This window comes from Ovis aries, chromosome 22, assembly GCF_016772045.2.
Source record: "Ovis aries strain OAR_USU_Benz2616 breed Rambouillet chromosome 22, ARS-UI_Ramb_v3.0, whole genome shotgun sequence".
Taxonomy (NCBI): Eukaryota; Metazoa; Chordata; class Mammalia; order Artiodactyla; family Bovidae; genus Ovis; species Ovis aries.
Genome location: NC_056075.1, coordinates 21,385,694 through 21,412,404, shown reverse-complemented (window position 1 = coordinate 21,412,404; position 26,711 = coordinate 21,385,694). Strand labels below are relative to the sequence as shown.

The following is a 26,711-nucleotide window of genomic DNA, read 5'->3' as shown; positions in this document are numbered from 1 at the left end:
ATGTGAAAAAGATCTCGAGGTTTTAGTTGACCACGAACTCAATATGAGCTTCAGTCTGACACGGCTGCTAAAAAATCGAATGTAATCTTAGGCTACATTATGGATGTAGACTCTCCAGATGGACAATGGCAAGGGTTCTACTGTACTTGGCTTTGGCTAGACTGTCTCTAGAGTTCAGTGTTCATTTAAGAGGGACTTTAACGGTCAAGAATGAATTCAGAGATGGGTAACCAGGATGGTGAAGGACCTCCCTTAAGCGCAGGGACCACACCACGTGAGAAATTGAAATCCACCCAGGGCTCAGCCCAGTGTCTTTTCAGATGCTCATTAAACCAGATGGAATGAATGGAAGGGAGGGAGGAGGGGGAGAGAGAAGGACTGTCGCATGGAGATCTTGTCCTCCATTCTATTATCTGTTCTAAAAATGAAGAAACAGATGCAGAGAGATTATGTAACCAGCCAAAGGTCCCAGAGCAAGCAAGGAGAGGAGATGAAGCCCACATCCAGACATCAAGATCCAAGTCCCATGCTCTCCCCTTACCACCACACTGACTCAATACAAAGGCCATGTCGCTACCAGTGACAACTGTCCATCTGGGTCTTGTGTCCAGGCAGGGGCCGTAACCTGTCAGGAAGAACTGCTGCTGTGGAGAGTTTTATGTGCACGGCAGATAAGACCAGATGACCTTTAGGAATCTGACTCCTCCTTGTCACCACTCTCAGCCCAGCCACTGGCCTCCCTCCATGGTGGAGACAGCCCTAGGGACAGCCTCTCCATATTTCAGCCATTTCCAGCTTCAAGTTCCATTTCCTGCCTGCTCTTCTAGCCACTTGCCTGGATTCCTACTGAAAGCTCAGCCGCGTGGCTCAGCATTGAATTAACAGCTTATCGTCTGATCTAGGCAAGCCTTGCCTCCCCAAAGACTGTGAGTGCTGTGAGGTACACATCTTGGATATTTGCTTCTCTTAAACATCCCAACACAGTGGGAACTTCTGCCCATAGAAATCCCCAAAGAGGTCAGTGAAAGCTTTCTCAGTATCCCACAGACTCTCAGTTCTCTGAAACTGTTTGTGGGAAATATGTCTGTGGACAGAGGGATGGACTGAATGATCATTTAGGGAGTAGGGGGATATATGGAGGAGACCTAGAACCCCAGAGAATGATACCGGTACAGTTACTTTTCCTGTTTTGAAGAAGTTAGCCTCCAGTTTGGAGAAAAGAAGTGCACAGGCTCCCGCTGCCAACACACTGCCAGCATGGTGTGTGTGACCTCCAGTGAAGAAGCAGGAGGGTGAGCAGGTGGGGGAAGGGGAGCAAACAGGTAGTGGAAGAGAGAACAGCTACAGAGAGGAAGAAGAGGGGTGAGTTTTGGGTGGATTTGGGTGAATTCCCCAGAGTGATCAACATTCCTGGCCAAGAGTATGCGCTGTGCCTTCCTGCTGACTGTGGGCAGAGGCTGGGGCTCTGGGCTCACTGGCCACTGGTGGGGAAGGAGGGCTGGCTGGGGTTCTGTCTGGGTGGGACCTGAGGCCTCCTTCAGTCCTGTTTGGGCTCTCGGGAGGGCTGGGGCCTTCTGCCTGGAGCCGGGCTCCAGCTGCGGCCAGAATCAGTTAGAAACCTCTCTGGAGCCAGAAGGGAAGGGGGCTTTGTTAGCTCAAAGGACACAAGCAAGGCGAAAAATTACATACCAGGCCGCTCTAAGTATGCTTGTTTAGAGAAACTGCTTGCATTTATGAAGTCTTTGGTGCGGAAAGCAGGGTTGCAAATGACTGCATCAGAGCGACAGTAAAGGCCATTAATTTCCTGTTATGTTTTCCTGTGTTGGGGGCTTTATTAATTTAATTTTACACTGTCGAACAACAACGAGAGCTGACACTGCCACACTGCCACGGCTGGGGTTTTCTTTTTGTGTGTGTAGCAAGGCTTTGCCTGACATGCAAATCAACGCTATTACCGGAACCAATAAAGATGTGCGGAGGCAAGAGGGGAGGGATGAGGATGGGAAGGGAGGGAGAAGGGGAGAAAAGAGGAGAGAAAGGGCAAAAGCCATCCCTGGGCAGGTCTCCTGGCTTCCCAGAGCATCCTCCTCAATCAGCGATTTCTAGCCACCCTTCCCCTTCCCTTGTACCCCCTCCTCCTTGACTTCCTGCCTTCAGATGACCCCATCTCTGTTGTCTTTCTCTGTCCCAGCTCCTGGAAGAACTTGAGTAGGGACATGGAGCTCCCAGGAAGTAGGCTTCTCCTCCTGCCCATTCTCAGCCCAGGCATGTCAAGGAAGCACAGGGACAAGAGACTGGAGGTTGCCCTCTGTCCCCTCCACCTCTCCCCAGCCAGAGCTAAGGCCTTTGCTATATAGTTCCCTTTCCAGTCATTTTTCTTCACACTCCCCTTTCCTCTAAAGCTAAGGATTCTGGCCTACTTACATATTATTAGTGAACACACACATGAACCCATGTGCTTGTGCACATGATGAAGAGTCTAGAAAGTGATTCCAGCTTGCTTGTAAGTCCCTCTGAGCACTCTTATAGCCTACCTGGTCAACCATTTATTTCCTTTGAATTCCCAGAAAAAATACTGTCTCTGATTGTTTCTCCTTAAGAGATTCTTAAGTTTCTCCTTCAGAGCTGTCTTCAGTAGCCGCAAGGTATTGCATTGGTCTAGACCAAGTTGCCAAAGAAAAATGGATCGCCAGTATCCAAAATACAGGCAGGTTCCTGGGAGACCACTTTTTGGTCCCTTTTCTTCCCAGGACCTCAAGATCACCCACACTGCCCTTCTCCCAGAGCTGCTTCCATAAGCTGGTTGCCCCAGTGGTCCACACTGTATAAGTGATGGAGATGGGGGTGGGGAAGTAAGAGGGCAGGGAAGCTCCCAGGGACCCTCCTACCAAACACTTATCTGCATCCCTCATCGCAGGCTCTGCCGTCTGCTGGGGCTGAGAGGGATCTGTGAGACCCAGAGAGAGAGAGGGAGAAAGAGAGTCCGTGCATCTTGCCTCTGTCGCTGGCTTGCTCGCACTCCTGCCTGCACTTTCTGCTTTGGGAGCTGTCTGGCAGACTTGGAGAGGCTGTTGGACAAACTCCAGCTCTCCCCAGGAGGAAAGCATAAACTTCATAAACTGCATTTACTTTAATGCAGGTTCCTGGGGCTGCTTTCCTCCAGCTTTTCTTTCCTCCCCTTGTCTGTTCTGTCTCGATCACATTTTTCCTCTGCCTCTGTGTGCACCCAGACCACACACACACACACACGCGCACACACACACACACACACAATGTGGCTAATGCTCCTGAAAAAGCTGAAGTCTGGGCAGGAGGACAAGCATGCATGTTGTAAAAGCTCTCTCTGAAGGAGAAAGCCTCAGCCTAGCCCCAGAGAGTCCCTGTGAGATGCCCACACGCCTGTCTCCAGTGGAAATGAGCACAAAGGGTGCTTTGAGGCAAGCGGGCAGGCACCCCAGGGGAGGGAGGGATGCTGACATTTCGCTGGGACGGCCAAATGAGGAGCCACCTGAAGGCTGGGCCACAGGCTCCGAGGCAGGGAGGGAGAGAAGGCGAGGCCTCCACGCAGGTTGAGGTCTGTGAGGCCTCCCTTGTCTAGGGCTGTCAAGGTCAGCAGGTTTGGGTTCACCGAAGGGTCAGGATGGTTTGAATTACTGGCTCTGCAGCAACTCTGCTCTGAGGCTCGTGATCAGTCTCTCAGCCCTCCCCCAACCCTCCTGGCAGAATGGGGAGGGTCCCGGAGACCCCTACTGGCCACCAGGGCCCTGAGGAAGGCAAGTGATGGCAGGGTGGAGGTGGGGGGGAGGCTTCCCTGGGCCCCAGGGCCCCTCTGGTGCAGACACCCATGGTTGGGAGTTTACTGGGACCCATTCCTCTTGCAGGCAGCAGGGCTGGGTCTCCCAGGATGCCTTTTCCCTGACCCTTTTTCTGAACGATCCTCTAGGACCCTTCCCTTCTCATCTGCCCGTGGGCCTGCAGAGGAGATGGTGCCTGGAGGAGGCGAGCCTTCCTGCAGAAGGGCCTGAGGAGCAGCCTCAGCGCCCAGCTCTTCCCTCCATGGCCCCGCCTGAGGGAGAAGGGCAGAGCTGAGGCAGCGGAATTCTTGCTTGGTGCCCTTGCCCATGGGGGAAGGAGGACAATGCCTACCTGCAGGGCTTGAAGGGAGTTGCCGAGTGAAGACAAGGGGGTGAAGACATTCTGACAAGGTGGGTGTGCATACACAGACGTGGGGGTGGGAGGACCCAAGGCCTCTGCCCAGTGCCCGTACTGCACTCCTGCCACCCCAGTTTCCAGTGGTGGAGGGTTGCACACAGCCCCTCCAATGCGAGTCTGTGCATTCTCTCCTGGGGAGTGGGGTCAACCCATCCATTCTGACTTTTTTGGCACTCTACCGAAAAAAAATACATGCTTTTGTGCTAAACCTTAACATACTTCCTCAAACAACGAAATGTAACTCTTCATCCACAGCAGCATGAACTGGCTGGGAAACTAAGGTGGTTAATGACTCAGCTGCATTCGCTGGTATAATCGCAGGTATTTATGTACAAATTCATGCACCTACGTCAGCTACACACAGTCATGGCTAAACCCTGGTTCCTCCCTACTGAAAAAGGTATGTTCAGGTGTACACAGGGCCCAAGGCAAAGGTCTTAATAAAACCTTTAAACCTACCCCTGTATAATGACGTGGTTGGTGTTCAACAGGCTCATAGCCAACATTGCCCTGAGAGTTTAGCTAAAATATGTGATCCAACTACTATAGAAAAATTCCCCCCTCAGGTATGAACGGTCTAATCTCCAAGGTTACTAGCAAGATATAATCATAACAATGAATGTGTGTTCAGAAGTGGATTTTTGGGGGGCGTGTGTGTCTTAGTGAATGCTGACCTTTGGACCTTAGTTCGCTCTTGGGCTGGATGGACAGCAGCCAGGTTTTGAATATTTGTTGGAAAATAAACATAGGCTGAGCCTTGTTCACGCAAGGTAAGGTCAGGTACCTGTCTGGACGGGTGATTCCCTCTATGGAGATCTGGTTTCTGAACTTTCAGAGGACCTGGCTCCTGGGGGCTCAGAGTCTGTGACCTGTGCTAGGTAGCAGGCAGTGTGTGTGAAATCCTATCATTCCAGCAATGATCCACAGAAGCATTTTCCTTACAGAAACTCAAGCTCTGCTTGACTTCCCTCTGCCAATCTAGTGTCTTCCTGCACTGCCTTGTCGGGGCCTGGAGGAGAGGAAAAGCCAAAAAGGCCCTGCCACGCCCATGATGTAAGCTCACTTCAGAGCTGTGAGAGCCCACAACCCGTGGGTCCATGCTCCTGGGGGGTCTTCTCTAAGAAGGAGCTGGACGGCTGGGTTTGGCTGTGATTTTAAGGGTTTCATGGCAAAAAGACATAACTGCGCCCAAGTACCGAGTTTAGGTTAAGGAATCAGTGCAACCTCCTTTTGTTTACCCAACATAGCGCAACCTCACCTTGCCGTCTAGGCCCTCTCAGCTCTGCAGACTCAGCAAAACATCCTAAGATCTTTTCATGAAGGGAGCACTCAGATCCCTCTCTGCTTTCGCCAGCCCCTGGCCTCTGGACCAAAAGGTCAGAGAGAACTGGCCCTGTGGGCCCCAGAGAACTGATTCCTGCCTCTGCCTCTAAATGTCCACCCATGCAAACCTGCCACAGAGAACTCACCTGCTGACCCCCTCAACAGGACTGCAGGTCCAGGCCATGGACACCCAAAGAACCAGAGCCTGGCATCTGGCCAGGGGCAGTCTCTCCTCTCTCCTGGGGTCCTCCTCGCCTGCCTTTTCTGACACCAGCACTCCTCCCACTGCCCCTCCAGAAAGACAGCGGGGAAGGGAGCTGGTGACCAGGGCATGCCTGGTTTACATTAATGAGATACACCGAGGGTAATCCAGCCATGGAGGCGGCCTACAAAAGGAGGTGATCGCGGGCGGCCAGGAGCAGAGCGGCTCAGGTAATTGGTTTATCTATCTGGAAGCAGGGGGAGCAATCTCAGCACAGACAGACTAGCAGTAAAGTCTCTTCCTTAAGGCTATTTCCTTTGTCTTTTCAATTGCTTGCACATCCATGTGAGAGAGGGAGAGAGTGTTAAAGAGAGAGGGAGAGGGAGAAATGTTAATTTGTGAATTAATGGCTTTTCTCAGCGGAATTGTAAATTCAAATGTCACCTCACACGGTGACACCACGGCTGGTCTGCTGAAGAAGCAATGATAAGATCCCCCACCTCCCTCGGTGCCCCTCCCTCCCCAAAGATAGCTGCGGAGTGGAACATGCTACTTTTAATTTGCAATAACAACACAACAGAGGTATGCAGTAATGACTGCCTTCTTCTCCCCTCCTCCTGGCTTCTTGTACCCCCCCAGTCCAGTTGGCTCCCCACTGCCTCCCTCCCACCCCTGTGCTCTTCTGAAACAACACCTCACCTCACCCTGGCTCACCCCCCTAACCCCACCCCACCCAGGCCCTGATCACATGGCGGGGTGTGCCTTTGGAATTGACGATGCTGCAACCCTCTCTTCTCCTTCAATAATCAGGGAATTAATGACCCTGAAGTTAAAGTGAGGCTGATACCGAGGCCCTGCCCAGCGTTGGGAAAAAGCCTTCATTGTTTTCAAGCAGGAGGCGGGCAGCAGAGAGGGAGATTCATGGATGGAGATTGAATATGCAATTTTCTTTCACCTTGCCAAGAGCTGCCCCTGGGCTGTGCCTGGCCTAAATTTTTCCTTTTACCATCTCTGCCTTATCCGGCCCTCCCACCTCCCTTCCATTCTTTCCAGAAAATTACCTTCAAAATTGATTTCCACTTTTACAAACAAATATAATGGGAACACAGGAAAAAACTTGGGCCGTGATGAATTAGGGCTGTCAGGTGCTTCCAGGTCTCCTTTGCTTTTGTTTTACTACCCGATCTGCTCTTTGTTTTTCCAAGGGCTGGAAAAAGTGCCCCCATCCACTGAGGGCCTGACCCTCCAGGCCACCAGGGCCTCAGCCCCCCAATCCAGCAGGGCCCAAGGCGGAAGTGAGCCAGGCCCTGAGACTCCGTTTGCCTTTGGTTTCCAATGGAAGCCTGGGCCACCTCCTCCTAGTCTGCTCTTTGACCCTTAGGAACCCACTCACTGAAGAGTCTCTAACCACCTCCCCAGCTCTCTCCCCTGGCCCCCGCACCAGGTTCCCTCTGGCCCCCATACCTCTTAAAGTCCAGACCAGATGCAAACCTCCACCTCCTCTAATGTGGGCAGGATCAGTGTATACCTCGACTAGAGCAAATAAGAGACAGACAGACACTGAGAGATCGCGAAAGGCAGGCAGGTCAAAGACCAGAGGTAAATCCAGAGACTGGAAGACCAGGCTCCTCTGTGAGGGTCCCCAGCCTCAGTCTCCCTTGTGGTGGGGCCCAGGACCCCCTGGAGGCAGGACCAGAACAGATCATCGTTTTGCCAACGGGGTAATGCTGACATGGGCCTTTGGGCAAAACTCGACATGCACATCTGTGTCTCAAGACCAGGCAGCCTGAGCGCACCCAGGCCTGGCTCAGGACTCTCCCCATCCCCTGGCGCTGGTGACAGGGGCACAATTGTGCACCTGCTCACATTTGACCATCTCTCTGCCTGTATGCACTATCCAGAAAACTGTGTGCCTGCCCAAGGCATGGCATTCCACGTCCCCTTTCACCCAAAGGTATCAGAAAGGCAGAAAACACACAATACCCGTATTTGCATAAACCACGTGAGAAAGCACCTGTGTGTCCACAAATCAAGCACACATTTCCCAAGGTAAATAAATAAATGTGTATGTGGGGGCAGAAATACACAGCAATGGATGGAGGGAGGGAAGACTCCGTGTTGGAGAAGAGGAGGTCCTGGGTTTATTTACACACATCTGAAATGCCTTTGGAGGCTAATAAGAGATGACACGTGGCCCAAGCGGATGGCCACAGAGCAAATGTGAAAACAGAGATGGACAGAGGTCTTCCCGGTTACACAGGGAGGCTGACATCTTTCCTTGGCTGCCCTGGTCCCATCCAGGTTGGTTTATCCAGCATCAGCTTCCCTAGGCTGCTCTGTTTAAAAGGAACCACACCAAGATGAGGGTGCTGGTGCCCACAAAGTTTCCTTCTGACACAACTTCATTTCCCCTTGAAACATAAACCTGGCAATGACGCCTTCCTCCCCAGACACACAGTGAGCCATCTTCGATGATGGAGTTGGCTCAGCTCCATGTCCGTGATTTTGTGTAGTCCTCTCCATGGTCCCCGTGAAGTCAGTGCCGTCACTATCTCCATTTTACAGAGGGGAAGACTGAGCTGATGAAGGTTAAGAGGCTTGCCCAAGGCACTACGATGCAAACCCAGCTGCGCCTCCCTCCAGAGCCCTTCCCCACTGAGTCACATTGCCCAGTCCGGGACTGCCTGCTGGCCACTCCATCGAATCCTCCTTCTACGTGGGGCCCTTTGCAGCCTTCTCTTGCTTGAAGCCTGGGATCCTAGATGGGGCAGGAGCCGCTCCTTCCTACAGCATAATCCCCTCATCTGCCCCAAGTCAAACCCTAGCAACACACGACGGACTTCAAGCAGGGGAACTAAGGAAATCACTTCTCACAGTTATGGCTTCGGCCAAAGCAGAAGGGAGCTATTAAGGGCAGTGGCAGGGCTTGGCTGTTCACAGCCATGCAACCTGCTCTGCCTGCAAACGCACAACTGCACTGCCTTGGCACCACTCAACTGCACAATTCATTGTGCACCTAATTAATGGAAGGCAGAATCACGGCCCCCTGCAATCCCATGCATCAAAGGATGATACCGACACACCTCCCCTTGCACAGATCTAAAGACTCACACCATATGACTTCATTTGGATTTTTGGACAAGTTATGTAATTGTTTTGGGCTTCACCACCACTGATGGACGGCAATGCTTTAAACCATGGCCAAAAGCAACTGGGTGAAGGCAAAGGACTTTGGTCCTGAAAAAATACAAAAGTCCCTATTCTGCAGTCACATCAGCCAGCTCATGCAATATTTGGTGATACAGTGTCCCTAAAAAGGACTCTAACATGCCCACCCACAATTAGAGCCAAGAAGAGGGACAGATTTCAGGAGGGCACTGAATGGGAATCTACCTTCTCAGACTGATGGATGGCCTGTCTGCCAGGTGCTTTATGACATAACTTCCCCATCTATCCCTGGTCTGTCTACCTGTCTCATTCCAGGATCTCCTGGACTCTTGGGGAGAAGGGGGAGGGTCAAAGCTTCTTGACTAGCACCTTTCTCAAAGGAGAAGTCTGGGGATTTTTCCGTCCTTCCAAAGGCCAGGGCATGAGAGGGCGTCTCAAGCAGGCTCACAGTTACTGTCGGTTTCCTTTCTCCCCAGAGTCACAGCTGATCGGTCCTTTACTAATGTCCCCACAGATCTGCTTGCTGCAGATACTAATAACGCTGTCCATATTCTGAGTGCCAACGCCAATAATGCTCTGGGTATTATCACTGTGAACACCAGTAACTACTGCTGAGATTGTCTCCAATAATGCCAGCACACGCTGCAGCAATTGTCCTCGCTAATGCCCACCACCGTGACATTGTTAGAGCTAAAGAACAGGCCGCCCTGTACCCATAGGCAGGAGTAGGAGTGGCTTCCTTGAGGACAGAGATGCTCACAGCTGGCCCCTGGGCTATGACACTGCCAGGGAGATGCCCCCCATGTGTGGGGCCAAAATCAAGCTGGCCTGGCAGGGGCATAGGGCCCTCCAGAAGGAGACCTGCCCCCTCACTCCCTCAAGGCCTAGTGCCTTGATGAGCACCCTTGTTCCCATCCCAGCCCCCCTCAGGTCCCTGGGCCAGCTCTCTCTTTTGCCTGCAGTGCCGGGAGCTGAAGGACACACCTGGGTGTCTGTGCAGCCCATGCCTGAGGCTGCCTCCTGCGCCCGGCCTGCCAGCCGCTGTGCTACCTTGGCCTGACTGCAGAGTTGGGCTACATCATCTTGACACTTAATTATCTCCCCTGTTCTTAATCATCTGAGCTGCTCCCTAATGCAAACTGGGCCTGGCTGTTTGGAGGTGCCCGGAGTCGAGGGAGGGGGTGGCTGTGGAGGGTCTGCCCTTCCTGTCCTCTCCCTTCCCACCTGGCCTGATGGATCAAGTGCATGGATCATGTGTGGTGTGGTGTGTGTGTGGTGGTGGTGGTGGTGGTGTGTGTGTGTGTGTGTGTGTGTGGGCACAGGGTGGTCAGGGAGAACTGGCTTTCCTCATAGGTTCTGGCCTCCACTAGGGAAAGGACAGCTGGGGTTGATCAGAAGGAAGGGTGAGTCAAGGCAAAAGAACCTCCCCACCGCCCCAAAAGAGAAGCAGGGTCTCTGATCCTTCTTGCCACTGAGCTAGGCCTCGGGCTAAGTATTTATGCAGTAAGAGTAAATTTAGAGACTGCCATTACCTCTCACCTAGAATTCAACTGCTTCCTGAGGTGTCTCCCCACTGCCATCGCTACCACCATGCTGGAGGAGGGCCTCCCCAAACCCAGCCCTGCTCTTGTGCCCTTCCTGATCAGACACTTTTGGTGGCTTCTCATGTCTGCAGGCAAAAGTCCCATCTTGGCCTGCTCTCCCATACCCCTAACCCCTCCATTTAGCCCTACCTCCACAACTTCCCCTCAGGCCCTTTCATCTGAGCTGAAGCACCCGTGTTTTCTCCGCACAGTACCTTCTGGCCACTAGACTCAGTCTGTCCCATAGAATCTCAACTACCATTGTCTTTGAACCATGCCGCTCGCCATCCCTTAGGCCCCTCAGAGAGCAGCCCTTCCTGGGGGTTCACTCCTTCCTCTGTCTGAGTTCCCACAGCCTGCAGCCCAGACCTCCGTCACAACACAGATATCCAGATATCTGATGGGCCTTTCTGCTCTCTGGGCTCATGTTTTATACGCCCCACTAGACTATAAGCTCCTTAAGGACAAGAATCATATCTTGTTCTGCTCTGGGAACCTAGAGCACCAAGCCTTTCTTATGAGTGATGCCCAGAAAAGGTTCACTGAATTGAATTGACTTGAAACAATGAATGTGATCAACTGCTCAGAGAGGAGAGCATTCTGTTCTGCCCACCTGCAGTGGCCACAGCCTCAGGCCAGTGCTTCTCTATCTCCAGACTCCTTCCTTGACCCACAGGAGTCCAGGACGCAGTGGACATGCTTGACCCCAACTTCAGACCAGTGGGGAAGAGTCCGAGGGGGTCCTGTGGCCTCCCCCAGCCCCCTGGTTGTCTCACAAGTGCTAGAGGTTCAAAGGAGAAATCCTCAGGGTCTGAGGCAGAATCTTCCAGATTACTCAGGGTGCTGGGGAGCTTGGCGAAGGCCTGAATATGGGGAACCCCCAGGGAGAACTGAGACGCAGGCCCTTTCACACAGCTGCCCCCTGCCCATCAGTGGCTATTGCCAAAACAACCACAATGAAATTTAGTGGGTGGCAAAGGCCGTGGCAGCCAAATGTGTTTGGATATTTTGGAAGAAGGAGAAATAGAGCCAGACAAGCTGTTTTCCTGTGAAACGAGGCCATTAGGGCTTCTGGAAGGAGGCCAGACCCGGGTCATCACTGTCTTGCCAGACCCAGGCCTCGCCTACACGCTGTCCCTTTCTGCTGGAGTCCGGGGCTCTCACACTCTCTTTTCCCTCAGCCTGGGCCTAGGGAATCTCAGCTTTGTCTCTCTTCTCTGTTCCTCACCCTCTAGAGCTGTCCCAATCAAGGGCTTGTCTGTGCTTGGGATGACCACAAGATTTACTGTCCAAATAGGACAATTTTGAGAGAAAAAGGAGATGCTGACTGGCCAAGATGCAGAGACAAAGGCATAAATTGGGACTGTCTGGATGAACGCGATATATGGTCCCCCACCTATGTTCATATTTAGAGGGTTCTATTTCATGGGAGATACCCTTAAAAGTATACCTTCTCTAGACCAGGAAGTTACTGCTTCCCCAGCAGGGACGGTAAGATCAGGGCAGGAAGCAGGCTCCAGACACTGGGGTCTTCCTTTGTCTGGGCCTGCCAGCCCTGTGCCCTGGCCTCATGCATCAAGAGAACCAGATGGTCACCAAGGGACCCTTAATGTCACAACATTTGAAAAACACCTTCTCCCAAGCTCATCGCCACCACTTTCTCCTCTGATTTTCTTTCCCTGCTTCTCCTCCTCTTCATCCCTCTCACTCTATAACTCCCTGCCCAACAGCTAGCTGCCCCCAAGGGATTACAGGGGATGAGGGGAAGGGCCAGAGAGGAGCCTTGGGGGTGTCTTCTCCCATAGCAAAGAACAGAGAAGGCCCATGCCCAGCTCCCCTAGTGGTTTGAATGGGCACAGAGTCAACGTGTTACAGAGAAAGGGCAGTAGGGTCAGCTGCACGTGACATCACTCCCCCATTTCCTGATGGGTTGAGATCAGGGGAGGACAAGTCAGTTTAGCTTTTCATCCCCAGGTCAGAAACCAGCTGTCCCCTAACCTCCAAAACCTTCCCATGGTCCATGGTTCCTGCTTTTCCTCCTGGCATCCCACAGGGATGTTTGGGGTGAGTCCCAGCGGAAGGTAAAGCAGTTGGGGCTGCTGAGCAGATGGTGAAGCTGACGGCCCCACCAGCAGCCTGCTTCCCTCTCTCCAGGAGCCAGCAGGGTAGTGGACGGACCTGGGCTTTGCTACTAAAAGTGATCTCCCAGCAAAGCAGCTGCGAAGCTGGGCCGAAACCGGAGCTCTGAGTCCAGGGACAAAGCATGCACAGGGGAAGCCAAGCCTCTTCCCTCCTCCCTACCTTCATCACGTTTCCTCTTCTCGCCATTGGAGCGAGGGATCCCCAGGATCCCGTTGATGGAGTAGGATCCCACTGGATCATTGGAGGCGCTGGAAACAGGAGGGGAGGCCGTACTGGGAACTGGATGGGAGGAAGGAGGAAAGGCCATCAGGATACTGGTTGTGATCGCAGGCCAAAGCCCCAAGGCTGGGGGCAGAGAGAGGCAGAGGGAATGAGAGGGGATGGGGAGCCCATAGTCTCCTTTCTCTAAGACTTAAGGGGGAACGAGTTGCCGCATACAATTCAGGCTCTTCACTGCTGTCCACCCTGGGCTTAGTGGGGACCAGTCAACCCAGGCCTTCTCTGCAGACCTGGAGATTTCACTCACTCACTACAGGTTGAACCCACTCTTGAGGATGGATGGAAACGGCAAAGCGGACTCAACCTAGAAAGTGGTTCAGGGGCCCTGAGAGAGCACAGCACCTTCTTGCAAAGCTCATCCCTGGATCCCTGGGGCTGGGCAAATCCATTTAAACAAGTCCCAGCCCATTGTTTCTAGTCTCCTAGGTAGAGTCTTTCCCAGTCCTGATTTAGAGTCTGTGGCTTTCTAAGATCTCTCTGATTCTCTTAGAGACACATGAATGGGCCTGATATTCCCCAAGGGTATGAAGCTCTTCACGCCACCTGTTGCTTCTGGTCTTGAAATCACCTGAGAAGTCCCTAATTTCCCCTTCAGGGCACAGAGTAGTGAACACATTCACTCAGCAGTGATCAACTCAGGTACAGCTCGATCCAACTCTCCCCCAGCCCCAGCACACGCTGCAACCTGGGCCTAGCAAACAGGGCTCCTGCCAACTCCTGGAGGGCTGGGACCAGCCCTTTCTACTTTCTGCTGGTCCAGAGAGAGGGCACAGCTGCCAAGAGGAACAGCAGGAGAAGTTTAACCACATCCCAGTCCCTCAAGATCTCACCTATGGCTTCGGCAGCACTGAGTGCCCTTGGGTCAAAGAGACAGTGAGTGGGCGGGAGGGGGCGTGCTGGCAGGTGTTCTGGTGGGTCATGTCTCTGCAAGGCTGTGAGCGAGGGTCAATAAATGAGGGGGCTGGAGAGGGCAGAGAGGTATGGCAGATGAGAGAGAGAGACAAAGGCATCAAGCGAGATGAACTGAGAGAGGCTGTGAGGAAGGAGGGGGACAGACAGAGGAGGAGGTCTGGGGCCACCTGGACAGAGAGGAGAGGAGAGGGAAAGGCAGAAGGGGGAGGAAGAGGAGAGAAGACAGAGGGAGAGAGAAGAGAAGAGGAGAATCTTAAAAATTAACAAAACAAAAATGGAGTAAGCAAGTAGATATGAAAGAGAGGACAGAGAACAAGAGATGGAGCAGGAGGAGGATGGGAAGGAGAAGGAAAGCTAGAGGAAAGGGAGGGAGAGCGACAGACGCACAGACTGATAAGGGCAAGGAGATGCGGGCAGGAAGCAGAGCGGTCCTTGTGAGCTGGTCTCTCAGGCAGATCCTGCACCTCTAGGAACCCAGGGAGAGCGCAGGCCTTGGACCTCAGACACTGTGTATTTCCCAGGGCTGGAGCTGCACTGCCCAGCTCTCAGGGGGCCCAGCATCCCCCCTTCCCTAAGTCCTCTTACCAATGGTGTGGCCAGGGGCAGTCACTCCGGTCCCAGCTCCATCCGGCGTTGGGTGGAAAGGCTGCTGAACTTTGGTCCGGATGATCCTGCAACAGCATCACCAATAGCATCACATGTCACATGCCCTCTGATGCCCTGCCCAGCCAAGCCCTACGGAGGTGGCTCCCCCAAGCTGCCTAGCTCCCTCCTCCCTCAGCTGCTCTCTGCACCCCTGCCCTCCCTGACTGCTGCAAGGCAGGAGCTTGCCCTCCTGTTGGCTCTGTGATCCAAGTTCAATGCATCTCTGGGCCAAGGCAGTCTGCATTCTGTCCTGCCGTGCATCGACCAAATTGTCGTTTGATGTCTGGTAATGGCAACCCACTCCAGTGTTCTTGCCTGGAGAATCCCAGGGATGAGGGAGCCTGGTGGGCTGCCGTCTATGGGGTCACACAGAGTCGGACACGACTGAAGTGACGCAGCAGCAGCAGCAGCAGCAGCAGCAGCAGCAACGATAAGCAGAGAAGGCAATGGCACCCTACTCCAGTACTCTTGCCTGGAAAATCCCACGGGTGGAGGAGCCTCGAAGGCTGCAGTCCATGGAGTCGCTGAGGGTCGGACACGACTGAGCGACTTCACTTTCACTTTTCACTTTCATGTATTGGAGAAGGAAATGGTAACCCACTTCAGTGTTTTTGCCTGGAGAATCCCAGGGACCGGGGAGCCTGGTGGGCTGCCCTCTATGGGGTTGTACAGAGTTGGACACGACTGAAGCAACTTAGCAGCAGCAGCAGCAGCAAGGATCAGGGTAGTGGAGCGAGCAGACCACAGCATCCTTCCCTTTTCTGGGAGCTGGGGCTGCCCTGGTGACTCACTGTCCACCCTTCCCATCCGGAGATCATTTTGGAGCTGGCTTTCCTATTGGGACTGTATCACAGTCCTCCAGAGTCAGGGAGGGGGTGAGATCTCCCCATTTCCTGAGCTAAAGACAGAGTCAGGGAAGGGCTGGGTCACAGTAACCCTTTCGTCTCCAGGGTTCCAACACAGCACACAGTCCCTCTGTCAGGCCCTGAGCAACTCCTTGAACTACTTAGTGCTCTCACACCCCGCAAAGCCCTGTTGCTACCCAGCTCGCTGGCACACTGGCCTCCTTCCCAGAGGCCTTACTTGAATCTCAGCTTCTTTACCCTGGGTGAAGAGACTGGTGCCTTCCCCATGCACTCCAGGTGAGGGTGGGGAGGAGGGCTCCAGATCAAGCACTGCAGGGCTGAGGCCCGTCAGTGATCCAAGGGCCCAGGGCTCAGGGACGCAAAAGACCAACCCTAGGGCCAGCATCGAGGAACATTTCCCTCCACCCACTGGTCCATCAGGTGCCCTTTTCTGAAGGCAAGGCCTGCTCCCCGCAGAGAGGTGTGTGAGCCAAGTTCATCTCAACCAGCCAGGTGAGTCACAAGCTGTGCATGGACCGGAACACTCGCAGGTGGCCAAGATAAGGTCTCTGCCTCCCAGGACTGGTAATGAAATTGGGTAGGGAGGTCACACCCTGAGAAACCTAAGTCACCCCAAGGGAGGGAGCAGGCAGTAAGTACCAGGAAGATGCAAGAGAGGAGTCACCTGCTGTGCATGGGGCAGAGGAAGGGGAATGGGAAAAAAAGACATTGAGGAGGTGGAATCTGGAATTTGATGTAGAGCCTCCAAGCAGTGTAAGGCTGAATACACACACACACACACACACACACACACACACACACACGAGCCAAAGGCACAGAGGATAGTGGAAAAGTCACTGGGCCGCATGTCTAACGTCTTGATTCTGCCATTAATTGGCCACAGAGCCTTGGCCTCATCGTTCTCCTTCTAGGCCTCAGTTTCTTCAATTATAAAGTAAAGAGGATGGATGACAGGCTCTCTAAGGTCTCTTTCCCCAGTAAAAAATAGCATGCTCTTGACATGAACAAAGAAGTGGGAAAGAGGACGTTATAAGCAGATGCTGGAGGAGGGTGAAAGAAAAGCAAGGGAGGGAGCAGGGGGTGAGGGGGTAATGCCTATCCAGGAACGCTGGAGGGATGTAAGGGACTAAGAGGAAACAGAGCTGAAAAGCTGGAAGCAATGATGACACTAGTGATTTTTCTACTTATTGAGTGTCTACTATGTGCCTTTATTACTGTACATATAAAATTTTTAATTCTCATAACAATCTTCAAAGCAATACTATTATCCTCATTTTGCAGACTTAAAATCAAAACTCAAAGAGGTTAAGGAGCTTACTGAAGATTACACTGTCAGCTAGGGCAGAGGTGGAATTCAGTCTCTAAAATGTGCACTTTTCATTACGTTGTCAGACTTCCCTCAGTATATAGGAACCAGGTTTACAGGGTCTTAAGCCATGAGTGATTTCTAAACTAAAGGAGACAGGTACAAACCGATGCAGGAAAAGCAACAGACAGGCACAAGGCCCTAAGGGGCTGGTCTCAGAAAAGAGAAGGAAAGGGGGGAAAAAGGGAACTCCCTGGCGGTCTGGTGGTTAGGACTCGGTGCTTCCACTGCTGTGGGCCCAGGTTCAATCCCTGGTCGAGGAACTAAGATCCCACAAGCCACTCAGGGTGCGCTCCCAAAAAAAAAGAGGGAGAAAGAAGAATTTGCAAGACACAGTAAAGGCAGAATGGCCAGGATTTGGCAACTAACTGGAATCAACCATGACTCCACTAGTCTGCAGCTCTGAAACCACAGTGGTGGGTAACTGGAAGGCTGGTGGTTTGTCCAACTCTCAGGAAAAGGAATGCAGCATGGTGACTGGCTGGTCCTTGACATGCATCATTTGAGGAGGCAGATGAGTGCCCAGGTAGAAGACTGTTCACCAGCCAGCATAGCAGACACAGATTTAGGAGACTGTCAAAGAAGGGCGTGTTGGTTGGGATGAAAGGCCTAAGGAGGAGACCCTGGAGGACATCTCCTAACAGAGGCTAAGGAAAAGAACCTGACCTTGCACAGCGCTCACAATTGGTCATACAGGAAATGGCAGAACCAGGATCAGGTGGTGTTAGCCAAGTCAACAGAGAAGAACATTTCCAGAAGGAGAACATAACCCACAGCCTCCATGATGACACCATCCACAGTGACATAAAGTTTGAAGGGAACTGGAAATAAGAAGAGGCACAGATTTGGGGATTTGGGTGACCACTAATGACCTTGTGAGAGTCAACAAAGCAACTGAGGCAGAAGCCAGACAGAAAGAGGTTAGCGAGTGGACAGGAGGAGAGGGAGACAGTGAAACAGATCATTGCTTCAGAAGTTTGTAGAAAAGGAGAGAGATGTGTGCAAGCTGAAGAAGGCAGGTGAGTGGAGGGAAGCCTGTTCAGGGCAGGAAGGACCTGGACATGTTTGTAGGCCAAGAAGAAAGAACTGATGAAGAAGGAGAGGCTGAAGTTGCTGAAGAGAATGTGGATGACCGCGAGACAAGGTAGAAGAAGGAGAGAACAGAATGGCGGGCACAGGGGGCAGGCAGTGAGAAACAGCATGTGCTGACGTGGCCCAGAGTTTCTGGGTTTGGAGCATGATCACGATGGCAAAGACCCGACAGTTGCTAAGGGCAGTGTAGTCTGGTCTACAGGTGAGTGGCTCTGATTTGAGGGCTGATGAGCTCTGGACAGAGGGAGCCCCCAGACTGAGGCTGGGTGAGACAGACAACTGGGTGGCCTCATGCAGCTGCTGTCTTTGTTACCCAGAGCCTCTGACCCCTGGGGTGCTGGTGCAGATTTAGCTGAGGCAGCAAGTGATGGAAAATCACTACTTCCTGACAGCGGCTTGCTGGTGCACAGGAGAGGAGCTGGGCAGGATGCCTGCTGTGACTTACTAATGCTCTTGGTGTCCGTCCATGCCCCCCAGGTGGTGGACACTCACCAGTCCCCAAAGCTAGATCTCAGAATTTGAGAACCAGGACTGTGGAAACCTGATGGCCATCCATCTCCCTCCTGCGTCCCATACACAACCCAATGACTCATGGGAATATCCCTAACGGTTAAATGGATAGAGGTTGCTTTGCGTGACTGCCTGATACTATTTCCCCATTTCTCCTCCTGTTGCTTCTTCAATTCTTTCTCATTCTTGGCCCCATAAGACAGCCAAATACATCTGTAGCCCCCACAGCTCCAGGCAGACTTGGCCTGGAAAGTCAAGTTCCCACACATGCATCCTTGGAGGAGACAGGAGCTTTGAGCACATTTACTGGGGGCTGGGAGGTGCCATTTCCTGTTTGCACAGAAAGCCTGCCCTGCCAGGGTACGTGCTCCCCACTTCTCCTCCAGGCACACTTTCCTTGACAGGGATGCTCTTTCTCCTCCACCTTCCAGGGACTTTGCCTTGGCTCAGCACAGGGCCTGCAGATACTCAGCAACTCACACTCATGAGGCTGTGAGCAGCGCAAAGGGGAGTAGAGGGTGGGCTCCGGGCTCAGGCTGCCTGAGCCTGAGTCCCAGTTCTGTTACTTATTGTCCGTGGAATGAATCCCAGGTGTTTCTCATTCTCTCATCTGTAAAACAAGATGACACTATCCACCTCATAGGACTGCTGTGGGGGTTAAACAGGATAATTCATGTAAAATGATTAGTGTGATGCTTGGCTCAATAAATGCTAACTATAACTGTAACTACTACTACTATTATTCCTGTGGGTGACCCCCAGGCCAGGCTGCTCTCTATGGAGGGGCTAAACCAGGTACAGGCGAGGAGGCCACTCAGGCCCATCTGCCCCAGCCTGGTCAACGCAGCTGCTTCCAGGACCCTGGGAGGCGCACTGAGACAGGAAACAGGAGCAGCAGGTGTCAAGCCTGACCCACAAGAGACGCATCAGAGACTCTTGGGAAGACAGACTGGGGGCCCTGTCTGGCAGCACTGGGAAGGGTCTATACACAGTAGGAGCAGCAGTTCCCTCAGGACCCAAAGACGCCAGGGGGCTGTGGTAGAGCTTTGAAGTAACGGAGGACAAGGCAGGTGAAGTCACTCCCTCTTTGGTTAAATTCCCAGGAGGTCTCCACCCCCGGCCATGCTGGACACCCAAAGAGTCTCATGAGGGGGGAGTTTCCTGGTGGCTCAGTGATTAGGACTCTGCCACTGCTGGGAGCACGGGTTCAATGCCTGGTTGGGGAACTAAGGTCCTGCATACCCTGCAGTTATGGCCTAAATAAATAAACAAATTTAAAACCAAACCACACCAAATTAAAAAAAAAAAACAAACCCAATCTCAACTGCTCTGTGAGTTAGCCTGAAATCAGGTAATGAGGCTCCCATTAACAGTTTGTTAAACTCATGAAGAAAGAAAGACACTCTCAACTCTAAGAAAGCGCTGGGGGTGGGGGGGGGATTCTTCACTCCTGTTCTGATTTTCTTCCTCCTCCTTCCTCTGCACCTCATTCTCTCTCTCCCCTTCGTGTCTGTCTCTGCCCCTTCTCTGTCTCCCTTTCCTATGCCTGTCCGTCTGTCTCTCGGCACCCTGAAGTCCCACTGTGGCTGTGTGAGCTTATTGATTCCTGGGAGCTGGGGGAAAGCGGGAGGCAGGGCTGGGGTGCAGGCTCGGGGATGGAAATGGAAGGCTATAAATTATTTGTGACAGGAAAGCAATAGTGGCAGAGTGCTGAGCACAAGTCCTGTGTCACTATTAGATTCCTTTTAGCCTGATGACACTGTAAAAAAGGTTAAGTGTCTGCTGGAATCGTACACCTGGGGGGCCGGGGCAGCCTGGGAGCAGAACAAGCCACTGAGAGCAGGTATATCAATTCTCCAGGCCAATAATATTCCTCTCATTGATCGCCACGCAAAGTTCAAAAATCTCATTACAGCCAGGCAGACCGGGAACTTTTTACAAATCAATAGAATGATATAATGTATGTATACTTAGTACAAATGTATCTATTCATCTATCCATCCATCCACGGTCCGCCTCAGGGTTTCCAAGTTAACCTACCCATCATATTATGTTATGTTATGTATGATATTATATTGCATTATATTATATGATAATAAATGGTGTGCAAAAACTCCCCCTGAGGTGGAGACAAGAAGAGGCCCTATTAGCATTGAGGTGACCTCAGACAGCTCACCTTGGAGTGAGTCAGGTGGCAGCATTTCCAGGGCTGGGCTGCTCAGGATTTCTGGGAGCAGTGCTTCCTTAGCAGAGACTCCAGTAATAAAAACATATTGTTTACTGAGTATTTACTATGAGCTAAACCCAGGTGGCTCAGGAGTAAAGAACCCGCCTGCCGATGCAGGAGATGTGGGTTCATTCCCTAGGTCGGGAAGTTCCCCTGGATAAGGAAATGGCGACCCACTCCAGTATTCTTCCCTGGAAAATCCCACGGATGGAGAAAGCTAGAGGGCTACGGTCCATGCGGTCACAAAGAGTCGGACATGAATGAGCAACTAAACAACAGAAAACAATGTTCTAAGTGTTTAAAACAAACAGTTCATTTAATCCTCACAAGAACACATTTTGCATATAAGGCATATTATAACTTGCCTAAAGTTACCTATTTAAGAAATGGAAAATCTGGGGTTTTAATTCAGGCAGACTAGCCCCAAGGCCCCTACCCTTAACCGTGAAACCATACTGCCTCCAGGAAAGAGATACCCCAAAGCCCAGAATTCAAACTCCAGGATTCTACGGTTCTGTTCTCTTGTTCTATTGTGTTTTGAGAAACAAAGGATAAGGGACTCCCTGGGATTCAGCATTCCTTTCTATGAAATGGGAGTATAACACCTGCGGGAGCCAGCTGCTGACAGCATGATACACACATGGGACCTCCAAGCGCGTCCCCACAAAATCCTGCCCAGCTACCCAGAACAGACTGCTTTCTCCACTTTGGAAGTACTTCTTAGTAGAACCACAGGTTGGCCCAGGGCCTGGTCATATTGCTGATTTGCTGAAAGAGTCTTTGGGGCAACAAGTCAAGTATTAACATACATGTGTTGTGTACATATATAAATCAGTTTCAGTTGCCTGCTTCTAGAGGTTTGCAGAAAACGTTTCATCTCTGGTATGGGGAAAGTCTTTCCTGATTGAGTAAATCAAAGGAACTCCAAGGTAGAGAATGTTTCAGACTAGCTGGCCCCACTGATTATTAAGAAAATGATGGTGGGAGGGGCCTCTACCAGTGACTTTGAGCTGCCTGGGTATTACAGGCTGGATCATTCAAGAGGACAAAATATTTGCTTCAGCAAAGGGTATTTTGCACACCGAATGCAGGTAATTGCTTTAACTCAGGCCTTTGAGAGCTACCTTCAGCAGGCTGGAGTCCCTGGCTCTGCCCTGAGGCAAATCAGAGCTACAAAAACAGCTGGACACTTTTCATGGCAGAACTTCAACTGAGATCTCATAGATCATTCAGGAAAATTTTGCCCTTCCCCAGAACAGTTCCTACTTCTCCCTACTCCTGAGAACTCTAAGAAACTGACATTCTCCACGCTGTACATCCCAGGAACTGAAGAACTGAAATTCATCCCCTCCTCCCCACAGGCACCAAAAGCAGACAGTAGCCACCCAGCCCTCCCCATGGGTAGCCCGGAAGTCCTTCACATGAACTCTCTTTTGGTGCAGAGTTTAGAGTTGTTTGCCCACACCCACTCGCACGCCCCTTGGGTTTCAGTTTGGACAACTGACCATATGGCAGGCAGGGTTCTGTGCATGAGAATGGCCCCTGATGAGTGGAACCTAAGGGCAGGCCCTTCCATTCTGGCTGCAGTAGGATATAATTAGAATACACAGGTTTCCCCTAAATGTGTCAAGAGTTTCTGCCTCTTTTACTACTTCTCAGAGGTCACAGCTGAGCTCCAAGAGATGACAGTCCTGCCTAAATGCTTACAGAAAGTTGTCCCCAAACTACCGTCCTTGAGCCACTGGCATTAGAATCCCCTGGGGTGCATGCTAACAGGCACATCCCTGGAACCTCCTTCAGACCTTATGCATTCAGAATTTCTGATGGGAGTGGGCTCAGGAATCTGTATTTAAGAAATTCTCCAGATTACTCTTAAATTCTCTGATATTTGAGAAACCTAGCTTAAGCCAAGGGGTAAGGAAACCATTCTCGAGAGAGCTGAGAGAACATCTTAGTGAGTTGAAGGTTTTTCACTCATATTCTATCAATGCGCGTTTCCCTCATCAGCTAATCCTGACTCCATCCGACAGAGTAAACAAAACTCAAGAGGCTATCAGTTCCTCTGTGGAAACAAACAATAAGCCACAAATAAATATAATTTCAAAATAGTTTTTGGTACCTTCCTAGGCTGATGGGTCCCCAGTGGGTTGCTTAGATGCCAGGGATACTTTCTGCATCAGTTTAGCTTCCTAAGACTGGCACTGCCCTTCTACCACGTGTCCCTGGGAGCCCAGGCCAGATACAATTTACCAGGCTAGATGGGCCATGGGGCTGGCCCAAGGGGGCAATAGTGACGGTTTATATGATGAATGGTAAGCATATGGATTGATTTAACTTCAAGATATGCATAGGTTTAAAAATTAAGGGGCAATGTGATTAACTAACCATTTGGAAACCAGTCTGCAGTGCATGCCAAGCTCAGAGCGTGACCAGACTAGCTCCTCTCACCACCGGCCATGCCCTCATCTGTCAGGGCTGCCCTGGGCTAGAGTTCTGGTCTACCAGCTGTCCACCGCACAGTCCAGCGGCTACAAGACTGACTAATGTGATGGTGAAAGGGGTCCCTATAGACTCATTGCAGGGACAAGACGTCCCTATCCATCCTTCCTAGCCTTCCATAGGCAAGCAGAAGGGAGCCTGGAGAGGAGAGGTCTTCAGCAGCAGCAGCCGGGGTGGGACCTGCTAGTTGCTGTCTGGCCTGCCTCTGGCCCCTCCCACTGCTTACCTTCTTACCCCATATTCAAAAACAATCCATTGGTCTCTCTGTGCCTGCTCCTGAAAGACTGCAATGTGGCTAAACCCAACTATTGCTTCCTATTACCTACAGGATAAATTTAAAATTCCTCAGCCTGGCCTTCAGAATGTTTCCCAATCTGGCTCCGCTCTGGTTTCCCAACCTGTTTCTCTCTCATCCCCTCTTCCACGTAGGGTCCAGCATGGAGTTGAAACCTGTTCTTTTGTTTACTCAATCCACAGTGAGTCCTCCTCTGGACTCCGAGCTCTGTAAGGTCACATGTGACGCCTATTTTTCTCACCATTGTATTTCCCGCACTTAGCAACAGTGCTTGGCATGATATAAGTACTTAAAAACTACTTGTTGAATAGCAAGTGAATGTTATTACAATCAAAAATAACAACAACATAATCTTAAGGGACATAGTGAACTAATATATGTTCACTATGTGCCAAGGCACTCTGCTAAGTAAATGGATTCTTTGTTTTTTGCAACTCCTTATGAAGACTATTATCCTGTTCTGCAGAAATGGAAGCTGAGGCTCAGAGAGGTTGTGTAACTTGCCAAAGGTCACACAGCTGTTAAGTACCAGAGCCAGGATATTTGAACTTGGGACCCTGACTCCAAAACCCATGTTGCTAAACACTAGGTAGAATAAGTCAGTCAGATCAAGAACATATGGTAAAGTCTATGAGAAACTGGGCCTGGATAGAAGAGTTGCATATAAAAATAGTAAAAGCAATAAGTATCATTTATCTCATACTCATTCTATGACAAGCAGTATAACACGTGCATTTTCTTATCCAAATCCTACCTATAACTCTATCAGATGGAGAAGTTTTCTATTTTCCTGAGGAGACAACAGAGGGGCTAAGCACCTAGCCCAAGGTCATGTGCTTCACAGCACTGGAGCCAGACTTCGGGTCTGTGACTCCAATGTCTATAGGCTGAACCATATCACCTCTTCTGGAAATTTCTATTACTAATATTTCTTTTTATTAGCTGTTTGGGCATAAGCAAATTTTTTTCCTTCAGTCTTTTCAAATCCATGGTCTGGACAGTTGAGCAAATGCATGTGTAGACGATTAACAGAAACTGAAGGTGGCTGTAACTCTAAACACACCTACCCTCTCCTGGGCACGCGCCATGGTTGTGTTTGATAAGCATCCTGTGTTAGCCTCAATTTCAGGTTAAGTGGTTATGGTTTCACTGTATTTTATACATGAATACATTGGTAGGTTGGAGGGATAGATTTTCTAAATTCTTTGTATCTGTCTATCTCTTATCTGTCTACTTTCCCAATCATGTACACAATTCTGTGGCGATGCTGAATACAAATGTGTTTTGTCAGTTTCTAGAAACTATTTCTATGATTACTGTATCTTTATATTCATGTCCGCTCTAATGCATTGATCCAAGATTTATAATACTGGATATATTTATCAAAACTCCCCTCATGAATTCTGCCCAGTTATGCCTTTCTGTCAGATCTGTAAGCCACAGTCATACATGACTCCACACATATCACTGTTCTCTTCCCAAGGTGTTTCAGATGCTCACATCGCAACTGCGTTTTTATATTGGTCTGTGCACCGATATTGATGTGCATAAATGTGCATTTGTATACCTGTGTATCTTTCTGTCTATGGCCAGGATGGGGTGGGGGTGGGGGACTGTGGAAATGAGAGAATTATTAAATGCCAAGTAGATGTGCAATAAATTCCATTGATTTTATAAACTCCTACTTGTCTTCAGTCTCCTTCCATTCTTTATCCTGGGGGCATTACAACAAAAACCTATTTTAAATACCTTTACTCCCCTCTCCCCCTCCCCAAAAAAGTGTCAATATTTTATTTGGATTTTTAACTTCGCTCCATAACAGTTGTTTGACCTCCTGACTCGTGCAAGTCACATAAATTCTGGGACTTTATTCAGGAGCCATGTTCCTGCTATTGAATAAGCAATTTGGGAGGGTGAATTAATGACTTGTGCTGTTGCTGGAAAGTCCCTGAAGAAATATTAAAATTGCTTGCAGACTGAATCGATACTCAGTGAACACCCAGCAAGAGGGCTTCGGCTCTGGAATGGCCACAGGAGGCAGGGCTTGGTGGAGGAAGGGGAATTCCCGCACCCAGCCTGGAGAGCCCCCTTCCAAGCCACCTCGCTTGCCCTCCATCCCTGGAGCTCTGTCATTTTCAGTAACGGCCAAGTCTTATTAAACCCCAACCAGTAGACCGCTGATTTGTCCTGTCTCGGGAAGCAGGCTCAGGGGACAGTTTACTCTCTTACTAGCAACGAGAGCCCAGAGGCTTTATTGGAGGTGATGGTCTGGACACATCCACCTGCTGGAGAGATGGGAGGGCGCAGCTGCTGTCTGGCAGGCTGCACTGTGCTGGGGACTGAGCACGCCGGGTCTGGGGAGGCGGTGGTGATGATCTCTGCTGGGTGTGCAGGAGGGCTGGGTGTTGCACTGCTGGCTCCATCTCTGTGTGTGCCCGACCAGTGTTTACTATCACTCAGGTGGCCACAGGATTGCAGCCTTTGTGCGCGGGCGTGCCGGTGGGATGGAGTGCTTGAATTGTGTGTGTTACCATGTATTGCTGACACATTCTGGCAGTTGGCTTAAGGTTTGTTACTGGATGTTTTGTGTTATTGTATTAAGGTGACTGCACTTTGTGTAACACTGAGTTGGAGGAATTTGATTATTGTTTGGTGGCAATGTCTGTATTTCTGCTTTGAGTTATCGCATTTGTTGATCATATCAGCATCTTTCTCTTTCATAATGTATGTCTCAGGGCTTAGGTTAATGGGTGTCTCCTTAGGTGATGTGGGTTGAGTAACAATGTTGGATCTGGGTGGTGGTGTATGATTCGGTAATTACTTTCTTGGTGGAGCTGTGGGTGAGAAGACCTATCCTTTAGCTTTTTTAGTTCACTCTGGCTTGGTCATCTGCCCTGCTCCTTTCCAGAAGGAGGATTCTAGAGACGCAGGACAAGTCTCTTCTTGATGACCATTTCTACACTTCTATTATTCTTGGAAGCATGCTCTCTCTGCTCAGTGAAACAGATCTGATCTTACCATGGTGACACAGGTTCTGGTGCCATCTTCCCTGTATCTGTCTAATTTGGAGAGTTAAACCTCAGGGCCAAACCCTATGCCTGTCTAAAATTTAGATCCCTGGTAGAACTAGAGGAGGATGGATGGGACTAAACTCCCCAATCCCGATGGGAATAACAACACGAACTCTAGTTCGGAGAACCCCCGGTCCACTCCACTCTGTGACTCTGGCCATAAGCATCTTCTTCCTTCCCAGCATCCCCAGATGATGTGGCTCAGCCGTGGCTTACATTTACAGGGACACACACACACACCAGGGAAGAATACAGAAACTCATACTAGGCATGACTTTCTATTAGGTGCAGAGCCTTTGTTCTGAGCTTGTAAGTAGAA

At 50.8% G+C, this 26,711-nt stretch overlaps 1 protein-coding gene across 12 annotated transcripts in view; it reads right to left on the bottom strand.

Moving 5' to 3' along the window:
- Positions 1-26,711, bottom strand: part of PAX2 (paired box 2) — a 91,303-nt gene that overhangs the window by 33,639 nt on the left and 30,953 nt on the right. For 8 of the 12 annotated variants that reach the window (XM_060404404.1, XM_060404406.1, XM_060404409.1 and 5 more), the window contains 3 exons: positions 14,407-14,492; positions 12,790-12,909; positions 7,202-7,270 (listed from right to left, as the gene is read on the bottom strand). In XM_060404404.1, coding sequence (XP_060260387.1) covers positions 7,202-7,270; positions 12,790-12,909; positions 14,407-14,492 — 275 coding nt within the window. 12 annotated transcript variants of the gene reach the window in all.